This window comes from Pseudorca crassidens, chromosome 1 (assembly GCF_039906515.1).
Source record: "Pseudorca crassidens isolate mPseCra1 chromosome 1, mPseCra1.hap1, whole genome shotgun sequence".
NCBI lineage: Eukaryota > Metazoa > Chordata > Mammalia > Artiodactyla > Delphinidae > Pseudorca > Pseudorca crassidens.
The window spans coordinates 155308415-155326643 of NC_090296.1; the positions used below are offsets into that span (position 1 = coordinate 155308415).

Consider the following 18229-nt stretch of genomic DNA (forward strand, 5'->3'; position numbering starts at 1 on the left):
CTGGTGGGCAGAGCCAGGTTCTGGGGTGTGTGTTTGCAGGGTTCCCAGATCCAGTGTCAGCCTGCTGGTGGATTGGGCCAGTTCCTGACACAGCTGGCTGCAGCTTCTGGGGTGTCCCAAAGCTAGTACTGGTCTGAAGGTGGGTGGGGCTGACTGAGGAGTCCAGAACTCTCAGAGCTGGTGTCAGCCTGCTGGTGGTGGGTTTAGGACCCAGGGGTCCTGGAGTTTGTGCCAGCCTGCCTGTATGTTGGCTGGGTCCCAACAAGTCAGGGTGTGGTGCTGAAGTGGTTCTGCAGTGGGTGTCCACCTGCTGGTGGGTGAAGCCAGGTCCTGGTGCTAGTTCTGTACCCTGTTGGGTGGACCAGGTCCCGAGTCTCTGGCTGCAGGGCTCGGTGTCCCAGAGTCTGTGTCAGAACACTAGTTGGTGGGGTCAAAGCTCAGGGGGACCTAGGGCTGGTGCTGCCCCACTTCTGAGTCTCCCCTCCTGCACCCCATGTCACCCCGCTTCTGAGTCTCCCCTCCTGCACTCCATGTCCCCCCACTGCTGGGTCCCCCCTGCAACCCGGTACCCCACCTTCTGAGTCTCCCCTCCTGCACCCCATGTCCCCCCAGGTCTGAGTCACCCCACCTTCACCCCTTGTCCCCCCATTTCTGAGTGTGCACCCTATGTGCCCCACTTCTGAATCTCCTCTCCTGCACCCCAGGTCCCCCCACTTCTGAGTCTCCCCTCCTGCACCCTCTGTCCCCCCACTACTGAGTCTCCCCTCCTGTACCCCATGTCCCCCCACTTCTGAGTCTGCACCCCATGTGCCCCACTTCTGAGTCTCCCCTCCTGCACCCCATGTCCCCCCACTTCTGAGTCACCACAACTTCACCCCTTGTCCCCCCAGTTCTGAGTCTCCCCTCCTGCACCCCATGTCCCCCTACTGCTGCTGTGTCTCCCCTCCTGCACCCCAGGCACCCCAGTTCTTACTCTGTCTTCACCTAGCTGATTCATTCCCCTGCCTCAGTTAATCTACTGTTGATTGCTCGTAGTGTATTTTTCATTTCAGTTGTATACATTCTTCACCTGTGTTTGGTTTCTCCTTTATATTTTCTAACTCCGTGTGAAAACCGTGAAATTTCTTGCTCCGTTCATCAGTTCTTACCCGAGTTCTTTGATCGTCTTTATGATCATTACCTTAAACTCTCTATCGGATAGATTGCCGATCTCTACTTCACTTAGTTTTTCTCCTGGGGTTTTCATCTTATTCCTTCCGCATGGTCCTCTATCACCTAATTTTGCCTAATTTTCAGTTTTCATTTCTGTGCATTTGGTAGGTTGGTTACATTTCCTGATCTTGGAGAAGTTGCCTTTTGCAGGAGATGTCCTATACATCCCAGCTGCACACTTGCCTCTGGTCACCAGAGCCGAATGCTTTAGGGGTGTCCCCTATGTGAGCTATGTGGCTCCTTCTGTTTTGGTGAGCTGACTGCTGAGGGCAGTCTTGTAGGTATGGTCGGCCCCTGGTCTGGTTGGTTGTGAGCCCCTGCTTTATGCCCAGGCTGCCAGCTACGGTTGGAGGGGTCAGGTCACAAGGCAGCTGGCTGTGGAACCCTGGGTGGTCTCGGGGCTAGTGCTGGCTCACTGGTGGGCAGAGCCAGGTTCTGGGGTGTGTGTTTGCAGGGTTCCCAGATCCAGTGTCAGCCTGCTGGTGGATTGGGCCAGTTCCTGACACAGCTGGCTGCAGCTTCTGGGGTGTCCCAAAGCTAGTACTGGTCTGAAGGTGGGTGGGGCTGACTGAGGAGTCCAGAACTCTCAGAGCTGGTGTCAGCCTGCTGGTGGTGGGTTTAGGACCCAGGGGTCCTGGAGTTTGTGCCAGCCTGCCTGTATGTTGGCTGGGTCCCGACAAGTCAGGGTGTGGTGCTGAAGTGGTTCTGCAGTGGGTGTCCACCTGCTGGTGGGTGAAGCCAGGTCCTGGTGCTAGTTCTGTACCCTGTTGTGTGGACCAGGTCCCGAGTCTCTGGCTGCAGGGCTCGGTGTCCCAGAGTCTGTGTCAGAACACTAGTTGGTGGGATCAAAGCTCAGGGGGACCTAGGGCTGGTGCTGCCCCACTTCTGAGTCTCCCCTCCTGCACCCCATGTCACCCCGCTTCTGAGTCTCCCCTCCTGCACTCCATGTCCCCGCCCTGCTGGGTCCCCCCTGCAACCCGGTACCCCACCTTCTGAGTCTCCCCTCCTGCACCCCATGTCCCCCCAGGTCTGAGTCACCCCACCTTCACCCCTTGTCCCCCCAGTTCTGAGTGTGCACCCTATGTGCCCCACTTCTGAATCTCCCCTCCTGCACCCCAGGTCCCCCCACTTCTGAGTCTCCCCTCCTGCACCCTCTGTCCCCCCACTACTGAGTCTCCCCTCCTGGACCCCATGTCCCCCCACTTCTGAGTCTGCACCCCATGTGCCCCACTTCTGAGTCTCCCCTCCTGCACCCCATGTCCCCCCACTTCTGAGTCACCCCAACTTCACCCCTTGTCCCCCCAGTTCTGAGTCTCCCCTCCTGCACCCCATGTCCCCCTACTGCTGCTGTGTCCCCCCTCCTGCACCCCAGGCACCCCAGTTCTTACTCTGTCTTCACCTAGCTGATTCATTCCCCTGCCTCAGTTAATCTACTGTTGATTGCTCGTAGTGTATTTTTCATTTCAGTTGTATACATTCTTCACCTGTGTTTGGTTTCTCCTTTATATTTTCTAACTCCGTGTGAAAACCGTGAAATTTCTTGCTCCGTTCATCAGTTCTTACCCGAGTTCTTTGATCGTCTTTATGATCATTACCTTAAACTCTCTATCGGATAGATTGCCGATCTCTACTTCACTTAGTTTTTCTCCTGGGGTTTTCATCTTATTCCTTCCGCATGGTCCTCTATCACCTAATTTTGCCTAATTTTCAGTTTTCATTTCTGTGCATTTGGTAGGTTGGTTACATTTCCTGATCTTGGAGAAGTTGCCTTTTGCAGGAGATGTCCTATACATCCCAGCTGCACACTTGCCTCTGGTCACCAGAGCCGTATGCTTTAGGGGTGTCCCCTATGTGAGCTATGTGGCTCCTTCTGTTTTGGTGAGCTGACTGCTGAGGGCAGTCTTGTAGGTATGGTCGGCCCCTGGTCTGGTTGGTTGTGAGCCCCTGCTTTATGCCCAGGCTGCCAGCTACGGTTGGAGGGGTCAGGTCACAAGGCAGCTGGCTGTGGAACCCTGGGTGGTCTCGGGGCTAGTGCTGGCTCACTGGTGGGCAGAGCCAGGTTCTGGGGTGTGTGTTTGCAGGGTTCCCAGATCCAGTGTCAGCCTGCTGGTGGATTGGGCCAGTTCCTGACACAGCTGGCTGCAGCTTCTGGGGTGTCCCAAAGCTAGTACTGGTCTGAAGGTGGGTGGGGCTGACTGAGGAGTCCAGAACTCTCAGAGCTGGTGTCAGCCTGCTGGTGGTGGGTTTAGGACCCAGGGGTCCTGGAGTTTGTGCCAGCCTGCCTGTATGTTGGCTGGGTCCCGACAAGTCAGGGTGTGGTGCTGAAGTGGTTCTGCAGTGGGTGTCCACCTGCTGGTGGGTGAAGCCAGGTCCTGGTGCTAGTTCTGTACCCTGTTGTGTGGACCAGGTCCCGAGTCTCTGGCTGCAGGGCTCGGTGTCCCAGAGTCTGTGTCAGAACACTAGTTGGTGGGGTCAAAGCTCAGGGGGACCTAGGGCTGGTGCTGCCCCACTTCTGAGTCTCCCCTCCTGCACCCCATGTCACCCCGCTTCTGAGTCTCCCCTCCTGCACTCCATGTGCCCCCACTGCTGGGTCCCCCCTGCAACCCGGTACCCCACCTTCTGAGTCTCCCCTCCTGCACCCCATGTCCCCCCAGGTCTGAGTCTCCCCTCCTGCACCCTCTGTCCCCCCACTACTGAGTCTCCCCTCCTGTACCCCATGTCCCCCCACTTCTGAGTCTGCACCCCATGTGCCCCACTTCTGAGTCTCCCCTCCTTCACCCCATGTCCCCCTACTTCTGGGTCTCCCCTCCTGCACCCCATGTCCCCCCACTTCTGAGTCACCCCAACTTCACCCCTTGTCCCCCCAGTTCTGAGTCTCCCCTCCTGCACCCCATGTCCCCCTACTGCTGCTGTGTCCCCCCTCCTGCACCCCAGGCACCCCAGTTCTTACTCTGTCTTCACCTAGCTGATTCATTCCCCTGCCTCAGTTAATCTACTGTTGATTGCTCGTAGTGTATTTTTCATTTCAGTTGTATACATTCTTCACCTGTGTTTGGTTTCTCCTTTATATTTTCTAACTCCGTGTGAAAACCGTGAAATTTCTTGCTCCGTTCATCAGTTCTTACCCGAGTTCTTTGATCGTCTTTATGATCATTACCTTAAACTCTCTATCGGATAGATTGCCGATCTCTACTTCACTTAGTTTTTCTCCTGGGGTTTTCATCTTATTCCTTCCGCATGGTCCTCTATCACCTAATTTTGCCTAATTTTCAGTTTTCATTTCTGTGCATTTGGTAGGTTGGTTACATTTCCTGATCTTGGAGAAGTTGCCTTTTGCAGGAGATGTCCTATACATCCCAGCTGCACACTTGCCTCTGGTCACCAGAGCTGAATGCTTTAGGGGTGTCCCCTATGTGAGCTATGTGGCTCCTTCTGTTTTGGTGAGCTGACTGCTGAGGGCAGTCTTGTAGGTATGGTCGGCCCCTGGTCTGGTTGGTTGTGAGCCCCTGCTTTATGCCCAGGCTGCCAGCTACGGTTGGAGGGGTCAGGTCACAAGGCAGCTGGCTGTGGAACCCTGGGTGGTCTCGGGGCTAGTGCTGGCTCACTGGTGGGCAGAGCCAGGTTCTGGGGTGTGTGTTTGCAGGGTTCCCAGATCCAGTGTCAGCCTGCTGGTGGATTGGGCCAGTTCCTGACACAGCTGGCTGCAGCTTCTGGGGTGTCCCAAAGCTAGTACTGGTCTGAAGGTGGGTGGGGCTGACTGAGGAGTCCAGAACTCTCAGAGCTGGTGTCAGCCTGCTGGTGGTGGGTTTAGGACCCAGGGGTCCTGGAGTTTGTGCCAGCCTGCCTGTATGTTGGCTGGGTCCCGACAAGTCAGGGTGTGGTGCTGAAGTGGTTCTGCAGTGGGTGTCCACCTGCTGGTGGGTGAAGCCAGGTCCTGGTGCTAGTTCTGTACCCTGTTGTGTGGACCAGGTCCCGAGTCTCTGGCTGCAGGGCTCGGTGTCCCAGAGTCTGTGTCAGAACACTAGTTGGTGGGGTCAAAGCTCAGGGGGACCTAGGGCTGGTGCTGCCCCACTTCTGAGTCTCCCCTCCTGCACCCCATGTCACCCCGCTTCTGAGTCTCCCCTCCTGCACTCCATGTCCCCCCACTGCTGGGTCCCCCTGCAACCCGGTACCCTACCTTCTGAGTCTCCCCTCCTGCACCCCATGTCCCCCAGGTCTGAGTCACCCCACCTTCACCCCTTGTCCCCCCAGTTCTGAGTGTGCACCCTATGTGCCCCACTTCTGAATCTCCCCTCCTGCACCCCAGGTCCCCCCACTTCTGAGTCTCCCCTCCTGCACCCTCTGTCCCCCCACTTCTGAGTCTCCCCTCCTGCACCCCATGTCCCCCTACTTCTGGGTCTCCCCTCCTGCACCCCATGTCCCCCCACTTCTGAGTCACCCCAACTTCACCCCTTGTCCCCCCAGTTCTAAGTCTCCCCTCCTGCACCCCATGTCCCCTACTGCTGCTGTGTCCCCCCTCCTGCACCCCAGGCACCCCAGTTCTTACTCTGTCTTCACCTAGCTGATTCATTCCCCTGCCTCAGTTAATCTACTGTTGATTGCTCGTAGTGTATTTTTCATTTCAGTTGTATACATTCTTCACCTGTGTTTGGTTTCTCCTTTATATTTTCTAACTCCGTGTGAAAACCGTGAAATTTCTTGCTCCGTTCATCAGTTCTTACCCGAGTTCTTTGATCGTCTTTATGATCATTACCTTAAACTCTCTATCGGATAGATTGCCGATCTCTACTTCACTTAGTTTTTCTCCTGGGGTTTTCATCTTATTCCTTCCGCATGGTCCTCTATCACCTAATTTTGCCTAATTTTCAGTTTTCATTTCTGTGCATTTGGTAGGTTGGTCACATTTCCTGATCTTGGAGAAGTTGCCTTTTGCAGGAGATGTCCTATACATCCCAGCTGCACACTTGCCTCTGGTCACCAGAGCTGAATGCTTTAGGGGTGTCCCCTATGTGAGCTATGTGGCTCCTTCTGTTTTGGTGAGCTGACTGCTGAGGGCAGTCTTGTAGGTATGGTCGGCCCCTGGTCTGGTTGGTTGTGAGCCCCTGCTTTATGCCCAGGCTGCCAGCTACGGTTGGAGGGGTCAGGTCACAAGGCAGCTGGCTGTGGAACCCTGGGTGGTCTCGGGGCTAGTGCTGGCTCACTGGTGGGCAGAGCCAGGTTCTGGGGTGTGTGTTTGCAGGGTTCCCAGATCCAGTGTCAGCCTGCTGGTGGATTGGGCCAGTTCCTGACACAGCTGGCTGCAGCTTCTGGGGTGTCCCAAAGCTAGTACTGGTCTGAAGGTGGGTGGGACTGACTGAGGAGTCCAGAACTCTCAGAGCTGGTGTCAGCCTGCTGGTGGTGGGTTTAGGACCCAGGGGTCCTGGAGTTTGTGCCAGCCTGCCTGTATGTTGGCTGGGTCCCAACAAGTCAGGGTGTGGTGCTGAAGTGGTTCTGCAGTGGGTGTCCACCTGCTGGTGGGTGAAGCCAGGTCCTGGTGCTAGTTCTGTACCCTGTTGTGTGGACCAGGTCCCGAGTCTCTGGCTGCAGGGCTCGGTGTCCCAGAGTCTGTGTCAGAACACTAGTTGGTGGGGTCAAAGCTCAGGGGGACCTAGGGCTGGTGCTGCCCCACTTCTGAGTCTCCCCTCCTGCACCCCATGTCACCCCGCTTCTGAGTCTCCCCTCCTGCACTCCATGTCCCCCCACTGCTGGGTCCCCCCTGCAACCCGGTACCCCACCTTCTGAGTCTCCCCTCCTGCACCCCATGTCCCCCCAGGTCTGAGTCACCCCACCTTCACCCCTTGTCCCCCCAGTTCTGAGTGTGCACCCTATGTGCCCCACTTCTGAATCTCCCCTCCTGCACCCCAGGTCCCCCCACTTCTGAGTCTCCCCTCCTGCACCCTCTGTCCCCCCACTACTGAGTCTCCCCTCCTGTACCCCATGTCCCCCCACTTCTGAGTCTGCACCCCATGTGCCCCACTTCTGAGTCTCCCCTCCTGCACCCCATGTCCCCCCACTTCTGAGTCACCCCAACTTCACCCCTTGTCCCCCAGTTCTGAGTCTCCCCTCCTGCACCCCATGTCCCCCTACTGCTGCTGTGTCCCCCCTCCTGCACCCCAGGCACCCCAGTTCTTACTCTGTCTTCACCTAGCTGATTCATTCCCCTGCCTCAGTTAATCTACTGTTGATTCCTCTTAGTGTATTTTTCATTTCAGTTGTATACATTCTTCACCTGTGTTTGGTTTCTCCTTTATATTTTCTAACTCCGTGTGAAAACCTTGAAATTTCTTCCTCCGTTCATCAGTTCTTACCCGAGTTCTTTGATCATCTTTATGATCATTACCTTAAACTCTCTATCGGATAGATTGCCGATCTCTACTTCACTTAGTTTTTCTCCTGGGGTTTTCATCTTATTCCTTCCTCATGGTCCTCTATCACCTAATTTTGCCTAATTTTCAGTTTTCATTTCTGTGCATTTGGTAGGTTGGTTACATTTCCTGATCTTGGAGAAGTTGCCTTTTGCAGGAGATGTCCTATACATCCCAGCTGCACACTTGCCTCTGGTCACCAGAGCTGTATGCTTTAGGGGTATCCCCTATGTGAGCTATGTGGCTCCTTCTGTTTTGGTGAGCTGACTGCTGAGGGCAGTCTTGTAGGTATGGTCGGCCCCTGGTCTGGTTGGTTGTGAGCCCCTGCTTTATGCCCAGGCTGCCAGCTACGGTTGGAGGGGTCAGGTCACAAGGCAGCTGGCTGTGGAACCCTGGGTGGTCTCGGGGCTAGTGCTGGCTCACTGGTGGGCAGAGCCAGGTTCTGGGGTGTGTGTTTGCAGGGTTCCCAGATCCAGTGTCAGCCTGCTGGTGGATTGGGCCAGTTCCTGACACAGCTGGCTGCAGCTTCTGGGGTGTCCCAAAGCTAGTACTGGTCTGAAGGTGGGTGGGGCTGACTGAGGAGTCCAGAACTCTCAGAGCTGGTGTCAGCCTGCTGGTGGTGGGTTTAGGACCCAGGGGTCCTGGAGTTTGTGCCAGCCTGCCTGTATGTTGGCTGGGTCCCGACAAGTCAGGGTGTGGTGCTGAAGTGGTTCTGCAGTGGGTGTCCACCTGCTGGTGGGTGAAGCCAGGTCCTGGTGCTAGTTCTGTACCCTGTTGTGTGGACCAGGTCCCAAGTCTCTGGCTGCAGGGCTCGGTGTCCCAGAGTCTGTGTCAGAACACTAGTTGGTGGGGTCAAAGCTCAGGGGGACCTAGGGCTGGTGCTGCCCCACTTCTGAATCTCCCCTCCTGCACCCCAGGTCCCCCCACTTCTGAGTCTCCCCTCCTGCACCCCATGTCACCCCGCTTCTGAGTCTCCCCTCCTGCACTCCATGTCCCCCCACTGCTGGGTCCCCCCTGCAACCCGGTACCCCACCTTCTGAGTCTCCCCTCCTGCACCCCATGTCCCCCCAGGTCTGAGTCACCCCACCTTCACCCCTTGTCCCCCCAGTTCTGAGTGTGCACCCTATGTGCCCCACTTCTGAATCTCCCCTCCTGCACCCCAGGTCCCCCCACTTCTGAGTCTCCCCTCCTGCACCCTCTGTCCCCCCACTACTGAGCCTCCCCTCCTGTACCCCATGTCCCCCCACTTCTGAGTCTGCACCCCATGTGCCCCACTTCTGAGTCTCCCCTCCTGCACCCTCTGTCGCCCCACTACTGAGCTTCCCCTCCTGTACCCCATGTCCCCCCACTTCTGAGTCTGCACCCCATGTGCCCCACTTCTGAGTCTCCCCTCCTGCACCCCATGTCCCCCCACTTCTGAGTCACCCCAACTTCACCCCTTGTCCCCCCAGTTTTGAGTCTCCCCTCCTGCACCCCATGTCACCCCTTCTGTGTCACCCCAACTATATCACTTGTCCCCCCACTTCTGAGTCTCCCCTCCTGCACCCCATGTCTCCCCAGTTCTGAGTCACCCCACCTTCACCCCTTTTCCCCCCAGTTGTGAATCTGCCCCCTATGTGCCCCACTTCTGAATCTCCCCTCCTGCACCCCATGTGCCCCCACTTCTGAGTCGTCGCTCCTGCACTCTTGTTCCCACACTACTGATTCTCCCCTCCTGTACCCCATGTCCCCCCACTTCTGAGTCTGCACCCCATGTGCCCCACTTCTGAGTCTCCCCTCCTGCACCCCATGTCCCCCTACTGCTGTGTCCCCCATCCTGCCCGCTAGGCACCCCAGTTTTTACTCTGTCTTCACCTAGCTGATTCATTCCCCTGCCTCAGTTAATCTACTGTTGATTCCTCTTAGTGTATTTTTCATTTCAGTTGTATTCTTCACCTGTGTTTGGTTTCTCCTTTATATTTTCTAACTCCGTGTGAAAACCTTGAAATTTCTTGCTCTGTTCATCAGTTCTTACCCGAGTTCTTTGATCATCTTTATGATCATTACCTTAAACTCTCTATCGGATAGATTGCCGATCTCTACTTCACTTAGTTTTTCTCCTGGGGTTTTCATCTTATTCCTTCCACATGGTCCTCTATCACCTAATTTTGCCTAATTTTCAGTTTTCATTTCTGTGCATTTGGTAGGTTGGTTACATTTCCTGATCTTGGAGAAGTTGCCTTTTGCAGGAGATGTCCTATACATCCCAGCTGCACACTTCCCTCTGTTCACCAGAGCTGTATGCTTTAGGGTGTCCCCTATGTGAGCTATGTGGCTCCTTCTGTTTTGGTGAGCTGACTGCTGAGGGCAGTCTTGTAGGTATGGTCGGCCCCTGGTCTGGTTGGTTGTGAGCCCCTGCTTTATGCCCAGGCTGCCAGCTACGGTTGGAGGGGTCAGGTCACAAGGCAGCTGGCTGTGGAACCCTGGGTGGTCTCGGGGCTAGTGCTGGCTCACTGATGGGCAGAGCCAGGTTCTGGGGTGTGTGTTTGCAGGGTTCCCAGATCCAGTGTCAGCCTTCTGGTGCATTGGGCCAGTTCCTGACACAGCTGGCTGCAGCTTCTGGGGTGTCCCAAAGCTAGTACTGGTCTGAAGGTGAGTGGGGCTGACTGAGGAGTCCAAAACTCTCAGAGCTGGTGTCAGCCTGCTGGTGGTGGGTTTAGGACGCAGGAGTCCTGGAGTTTGTGCCAGCCTGCCTGTATGTTGGCTGGGTGCCAATAAGTCAGGGTGTTGTGCTGAAGTGGTTCTGCAGTGGGTGTCCACCTGCTGGTGGGTGAAGCCAGGTCCTGGTGCTAGTTCTGTACCCTGTTGTGTGGACCAGGTCCCGAGTCTCTGGCTGCAGGGCTCGGTGTCCCAGAGTCTGTGTCAGAACACTAGGTTGTGTGGTGAAAGCTCAGGGGGACCTAGGGCTGGTGCTGCCCCACTTCTGAATCTCCCCTCCTGCACTCCATGTCCCCACACTCCTGGGTCCCCTCTCCTGCATCCCATATCCCCCCACTGCTGGGTCCCTCCTCCTATACCCCATGTCCCCTCACTTCTGTCTCCCCTCCTGTACCCCAGGCCCCCCACTATTGCATCCACCCTCCCACACCCCCTGTCCCCCCTCTGCTGGATTCCTTTCACTGCTTGTTCCCCTCTCCTGCACCCCATGTCCCCCCTCTTCTGGGTCCTGCCTTCTGCATCCCAGGCCACCACTTCTGAGTCCCCCCTCCTGCCACCCAGGCCCCCACTTCTGTGTCCCTCTTTCTGCATCCCAGGATCCCACTTATGAGTCTCGCTTCCTGTACCCCATGTCCCCTCACTGCTGTGTCCCCCCCTTCACTCCTTGTCCCCCCATTGCTGGGTCCCCCTTCCTGCACCCCTGGTGCTCCACTTCTGCTTCTCCCTTCCTGCACCCCACGGCCCCCACTGCTCTGTCGCCCCTCCTGCACCGTATGTCCCCCCACTGCTGTGTCCCCTCTCCTGTACCCCATGTCCCCCACTCCTGGGTCCCCCTTCCTACACCCCAGGCCCCCTACTTCTGAGTCTCCCCTCTTGTACTCCATGTGTCCCCACTGCTGGGTTACCCCTCTCACACCCCAGATCCCCTGCTTCTGAATCTCCCCTCCCACACCCCATGTCCCACCACTGCTGGATCCCCCCTCCTGCACGCCATGTCCCCCAACTTCTGAGAATCCTCTCCTGCCCCCCTTGTACCCCCACTGATGTTTCCTCCATTCTGCATGCCATGTCCCCCTACTTCTTAGTCTCCCCTCCTGCACCCCATGTCCCCACTGCTGGGTCCCCCATCCTACACCCCAGGCCCCCTAATTCTCAGTCTCTCATCCTGCACCCCATGTCCCTTGCTGTTGGGTCCCCCCTCTTGCACCCAATGCCCCCCACTTTTCAGTCTCCCCTCCTGCACTCTGTGTTCCCCCACTGGTGGGTCCCCCCTCCTGCACTCCAGGCCCCCCATTTCTGAGTGTCCCCTCCTGCACCCCATGTCTCCCCACTGCTGGGTCCCCCCTCCTGCACCCCAGGTGCCCCTTCTGATTGTCCCCTCCTGCACCCCATGTCGCCCCACTGCTGGGTCACCCCTCCTCCATCCCATATACCCCCACTACTGGGTTCCCCCTCCTGCACCTCATGTCCCCCCACTTGTTAATCTCCCCTCTTGCACCCCATGTTCCCCACTTCTTAGTCTGCATTGACCACATCCATGCAGGTTCCCTCTGACCGTGTGCCCACCTTGGTTCAGGCTCTCCATAGCTCGCTGGTGCTGTTGAAGGAGAGCAATAGTTACCCTGAGTTTTGTGTCCCCATTTATGTGGTGCCCGCCACCATTAGCAACAACATCCCAGGCACAGACCTGAGCGTGGGCTGTGACACCTTCCTGAATGTGGTCATGGAGGTAAGAGCTTCTCTGTTTCCCTTCGTGGTTTGTTTCTTTGCTGCAAGAAGACAGCCCATCAGGTGGAACCCATAGGGTCTGTTTTTCCCCCTCCAGGAGAAACGGAAGGGGGACCCCATCCGATCTTCCAGGACAAATGAACCCAGTTTACCATCAGCTCAAGTTTGCGTCACTTCACACCCAGCTTCTCTGTCTCTGGGTCGGAGAGGTCAGCCTCCCCGTGCTGACTAAAAATAGGCTATTCCATGGGTGCTCTGGGTGATCCCTGTTCCTGCACCCCCTGGAGCAGAGGCCTGAGGTGCCTCCCACTGTGGTGAGGCTGCTGCCTGGTCCCCAGGTGACGAGCTGGCTGCGTGGTCCACTGGAGGAGACGGAACATGGAGCAGGTTGGGGCGGGGGAGTCCAGCGGACTACGGGCCATGGGGAGGAGACGCCCTTCCTTGTGGTGTGAGGGCACTGCCCTCGGGCGCTTCACCTGCAGCCCCTCCCCTCCGCATCCAATTGGGGGTCCAGCAGCTCAGGTGTCACCCGCGCTCTGTCTGCGGGGCCAGCGCCTCCGAGCCCCGCCCACCCGGCTTCTGCTCTGGGGCGTGTCCTGCCCCATCGAGACCCCACCCCCGCAGAGGTTCAGAGCCCCCTGTGCTGAAGGGTTCTCGCGCTCAGCTGGGCACAGACCCCTGGAAATGAGCAGTTCAGTGCAGGCTCTGACTGCAAGGTGGGGAGGCCGTCACCAGGATCTCCGCCGTCCAGGCCGACGGGCACGTCTGGGGCATTCTGCTCCCCAAGATGGGGGCTCTGTGGGCCCAACACGTAGCCTCTCCACTTCCATCAGGTAGCACATTGGGCTTTATGTTTACAACACCCATGTGGCAAAATGTGAGCAGTTCTGGGACTTGGAATAACTTGAGGATTTTCCTACAGTGGAGAATTCCCGGGGATTTTTCTTGGGGAATCCTCTGTCCCCACCAGAGGGCGCCAGCGCTGGACGAGAGGGGATGTTCCCGCAGTGGCCATGGAGTCAGGGCTGGTCCGCGCCGGGCAGGGGCGTCGGCCCTCCTGGATGCCCTCCTCTCACCCCAGAAATCAGAGCCAGCCGGCCCTGTACCACCCACCAGGGACTGGGGGGCACGGTCCTGCAGCCTCCTCCGTGCCAGCCCTGCTCTCAGCAATTGGATGAGACGCTGCCGGGACGACTTGCTATTTTTAGATCAAGTGAACTCAAGTCTCAGACACAACCTGGGTGAATGAGAGAGTTGACAGGGGTTTAAGCGCCTGCCTCCCCGGGGCTCCCAGCTGCCCAGGCCGGGTCAGCTGCCAGGCGCCCGCGGTGGCTCCCTCTTCACTGTCCCCGAGTCGGGGCCAAGACGCAGGTACTTGCCTCAGAGGAGAGGGGCTTTGCCGTCAGGTGGTTACAGTGCTGCTCTCTGCGATAGTGACAGTGACTCTCCGCCTTCAGTGTCAGGATGGGTCAGGAAAGGAACCCACATGACCTGCAGCTTGGGAGGGGCCTGTGCACCCCCCAGCCCTGAATTCCTCTGAGACAAAGACCAGGCAGGAAGGTTTAAGTGCTCGAAGGCCACGTAAAGGAGCCCGTGGAAACCCTCCCGCCCCCTGTGGCCCCTGCACTGCCAGGAACCTACATCCCCGCCTAAGTACCGGGAAGACAAGATGGGTCGTGTTGATGCGATTTCTTCTTCCTATCTTGGCTCCTGGAGAACACAGAGCTGCCTACCGGCTGAAGCGCGCACTGAATTTTGATTAAATCAATCTAACTATTTGGGGAGGGTGACGATCCATCAAACACATTGAAAGTATAGTAAGGAATAGATGGAAGGGAGCCTGTGTTTGTTCATCAAAACGCTCCTTCTCGTTTAACCCGAAGCACTGGAGTGAGGACCTCCACATGGGTGGTGTTATACTTTGGTGCACAAACCTCTTTTCCCCGAAACGTGACCCCTGGTCTCCCAAGCCCCCACCCCCCATTTAAGATTTCATTCTGGACTCAGAGCTGTTCGGACTGATTTAGGGAACCCTGTACGGTTACCCGTGACTGGTTGATGGATGGGGCAGGATGCTGCCTGCTTTTCTTTCTTTCATTGTCAGACACTTACTGAGCACTGACTGTGTGATTCCCGTCTTCATGGGATTTGCAGTCTAGCGAGGAAGGCACCCCACCCCCGAATCAGAGAATTACTGAGTTGCAGAAACCTGTGCTGTGGTGACTCCTGTGGAGAGAGGCCTCGAGGTGTCACCAGAGCCCCTGGCAGAGGGGACCTGCAGTCCTGGCGACCATGCATCCTGAATTTCATTCCCACATAAGGGCTCAGTCTCAGGTTCTAGGCACGAGGCCCTGGGTGTCTTTGGGGGCCGCAGTCCAGCCCCAACGAGCAGGCTGTGAGAGGCCCCTGGGGCAGGCGGCGGGGGAGACTGGTGTGATGCTCCTGAAGGGCTGAGCGAGGCCAGATCCAGACACGAGCGTGTGTGGTGGACAGACCAGGGCAGGGGTCTTGCAGGCTCCCCCGAGAGAGGACGGTGGCTGGACGGGTTTCTGTGTCCCCGAGGGCCCGGTGCAGGCGTTTCCTTGGGGTGGGGGCGTGGGGGGGACGACCATCTGCGTATCGGCGAGTCTTCCGGGGGCAGGTCTAGAACCATCGTCTGGCTCTGGGGAGAGATGCCCCACGGGAAGTAGTCCAGGGATAGACTGAGGACAGCCAGGTCCAAGCGTCCACGGGGCTTTCCAGGAGAAAATAAAGCAAGGGATTTGCCCGCTGCCCGAGCCCGACAAGCCCGGCAGCGCAGCCCCGCGAGGCCGCGGGCAGAGGGCGCAGGGGCCCCAGCGCACCGACCGAGGTCAGGGCCGGGCTGTAGGATGATGTCCCACGTGGCCTGACCGTGTTCTTCTGTGCAGACGTGTGACCGCATCAAGCAGTCGGCCAGCGGGACCAAGCGCCGCGTCTTCATCATCGAGACCATGGGGGGCTACTGCGGCTACCTGGCCAACATGGGGGCGCTGGCTGCCGGCGCCGATGCCGCCTACATCTTCGAGGAGCCTTTCGACATCCGGGACCTGCAGGTACGCGGACACAGGGCTGGGGGCGCTGCCGCCTGATGGGTCGACAGAGGCGTTGGTGATGTGCCAGGTTCGGGCACCGGCCCCCCCCCCCCCCCGCCCCGTCCTGTGACGGCGCTCACGCCAGTGACGCGTTAGGGCTCTGTCCGCGGTGACAGGGTAACAGCAGGAACAGACACATTTCAGGGCACCTGCTGCTCTTTAACCCCAGCTTGTAAGTTTCTGTCTCTTACACTCTTGTCTACGAAGCAGTTATCGCCCTTCCTGGGAAGGCCCCACACCCACAGGGATGCGGACGTGTTCAGGGGGCCCGGTGCTTTGCCGGCTGATGGCTACGGATGTCCAGGCTGTGGGGTACACACAAGGCCAGAGCTCGGGTGTCCCTGTGGGGCTGAGTGGGGCGAAATGTGCAGCAGCTGGAGGACAGCACCTCTGCCCAGAGGAGCCCCTCGTCCCCTGGGACCGCAGGACATAATGAGGGCTGCCCAGCGCCCACCGGGGAGGCTTGACCAGGCAGGGACGCAGCAAAGTAGGTGTTTTCAGCTAAAACCAGGACAGGAAATACACTCACTACCTGCAGCGTGCTTCTTTCTAAAAATGTTTGCTTTTGTGTCACTCTCTCCCTTTCTTGCACATTTCCTTTCTCAAGACACAACAGTCCTTCCTTAGAAAATTTGTGCACCGATTTGAGTCTCTAGCTTTCTCCTGGCCTGAAAATGCTTGGTAGGCAGTTTCACGAGTTTCTGTATAAAGTCAGGTAACAGGTATTTTCCTCTGAGATAGAAAACACTGTCATGGAAATGGATCAGGAGCCGTGGAGGAAAAGTAGCAGCTCTAGGCGAGTACATGGAATACACACACTGATGTGTTCAAGGGAAACCGTTCATCTGGGCAAGCGTCTCCCATGGACGCCATGCGTGGCACTGACTCAGTGACACCCCCCTCCCCCTGCCGTGGCCGTGGGCTGCTGGGTTACAGGTTCCCTGGCGTTTGTCACTAGCTGATACGTCACGCGTCTGCTGTCCTCTCCGCCATGAGGTGAACTCGGAGCAGCTGCCCCGACTTCCCCGCTGCCACTGTCACAGGGCCGGACAGTACCCGGCACACAGTAGGCGCTTAATGAAAGTGTCCTAAGGGAACAACACTCTTTCCTAGTCCAACGTGGAGCACCTGACGGAGAAGATGAAGACCACCATCCAGAGGGGACTCGTGCTCAGGTAAGGGGCCTCTGGCTGCCCCCAGTTGCGCCCCGGCTGCTCAGAAAGAACCCGCTTCGCCTAACCCACCGCGAGCGGCCACTTCTCTGCACAATATCGCTCTGAATCCTGGAGAAATGAGCGGAGTCACTGTGCTGCTTTGTGTTCAGAATTGCAGGTATTTAAATAATTGGACGGTGATTTTTAAAAATTCATTTTTGCTGTGTAGTCAGTTTTCTTGTTTAAGATTCTGCAAGTCATTTCTTTAAGCCACTGACCTTGATAGAGAAGGCCATGTGCAGCGGCGGGCAGGATGGGAGCGAGCTGCCATGTGTTTCAGGAACGAGAGCTGCAGTGAGAACTACACCACCGACTTCATCTACCAGCTCTACTCAGAGGAGGGCAAGGGGGTGTTCGACTGCAGGAAGAACGTGCTGGGTCACATGCAGCAGGTGGGCCGTGGGTTAGGGAGGCGGCCAGATGCTTGTGACTTTTCTCAGATGGGTGTCCTACTTTAGCCATTTTGGAAAAGAATGTGTATTCATGGGTAAATTCCAAGATGATTAAAATCAACATCTGAACTGTGTTATTGTTACACCAGATATCACCAGCCTCAGGAATCCTTTCCACTGTTTGTGATATCTGGGCAGATGGGCTTTTTAAGGAAAACATCCACTTTCATATAAATAGTGACACCAGTTGAGTGGATAGACATTCAAATTAAGTACTTGATCCAGTTTCAGGCCTTATTACCCATTTAAATTGGAATCTCAGACAGATGATACTTCTTTGAGATTTCCATCAAATTGGAGCGATTTGGGAAGAATCTTGGGGTACACATATAAATGCACCCAGACGACAAGGCAGGCGGTGGGTGTGGAGGGACCCGGTCCCCTGACAGCAGGCCTGTCCATCACCACCACTCAGTCCTGTGTCTTAGGAACTTGTAGCTCAGGGCCCATTAATGCACTGAATCCCCTGAAACTACATAATGGACTGGTGGGCGTGTGTGCGCCTTTGTGAAAGCGAGCCCACAGAGTTGATCAGATTCTTAAAGGAACCGTGACCACCCCTCCCCACCCCCGTAACCTACCCCAAAACAAGGTTAAGGAATCCTGCTAAAGATTCTAAAATAACAGAGATGTTCCTTGACCGGTTGGTTGATTAAAAGCCTCCTCCTTCGGGGAAGCACTGAGATGCCTGATGGGCTGGGCTTTGGCTGCAGGAGTTATGGGGTTTGTTTTGGTTTGTTTGGTCCCAGCCATATACAAGGAGATAGAAATATGCAACAAAACCCCCCCAAAACCCATATTTACAAATTTGAGTCTCTCAGAAATGTGATGTGAATTTTGTTAAATAGTCATTTTAATTTCTATTCCATTTTAAAAAACTAACAGCCAGAAAGGTGTCGCTGTGTAACTAACATTCAGGTAATTCTAACCACCAACAGGGTGGGGCGCCTTCTCCATTTGATAGAAACTTTGGAACCAAAATCTCCGCCAGAGCCATGCAGTGGATCAGCGCGAAGCTGAAGGAGCCGGCGGGGAGAGGTACCAAGTGGGCAGCGGGGCGGCCGCAGCGCTGGGGGGGCCGTGCTCTGGGTCCCCGTTTCTCCCTGGCTTCCACCCAGCCTTGGACTGCATGGGACAGAATCAGCTCTCACTCAACTCTGTGGCTGCTGCTTAAGACTCAGGTTATAATTAGGAATAAAAGTAATTAATGAAACAAAATGCTCATTACTGAGGGAGGTGTTCCAGTCACGTGGCAACATGTCTTCCTTTAATGGAAAACTGCCAGCTCGTGAGCGTAAGGTCAGATCTTAACAAAGGGCACCGTGAAACAGAGGAAAGCTTCAAGGGAGCTTCATTAGGGAGCGCTCCCGGGCGAGGTTCACTGGTCCGAGAGAAAGGGGCCAGAGAAG

At 56.5% G+C, this 18229-nt stretch overlaps 1 protein-coding gene across 2 annotated transcripts in view; it reads left to right on the forward strand.

Moving 5' to 3' along the window:
* PFKP (phosphofructokinase, platelet) overlaps nt 1–18229 on the forward strand; it is a 299182-nt gene that overhangs the window by 277049 nt on the left and 3904 nt on the right. For both annotated transcript variants that reach the window (XM_067700016.1, XM_067700025.1), the window contains 4 exons: nt 14951–15115; nt 16268–16329; nt 16649–16760; nt 17759–17858. In XM_067700016.1, coding sequence (XP_067556117.1) covers nt 14951–15115; nt 16268–16329; nt 16649–16760; nt 17759–17858 — 439 coding nt within the window. The remainder of the gene's footprint in view (nt 1–14950; nt 15116–16267; nt 16330–16648; nt 16761–17758; nt 17859–18229) is intronic.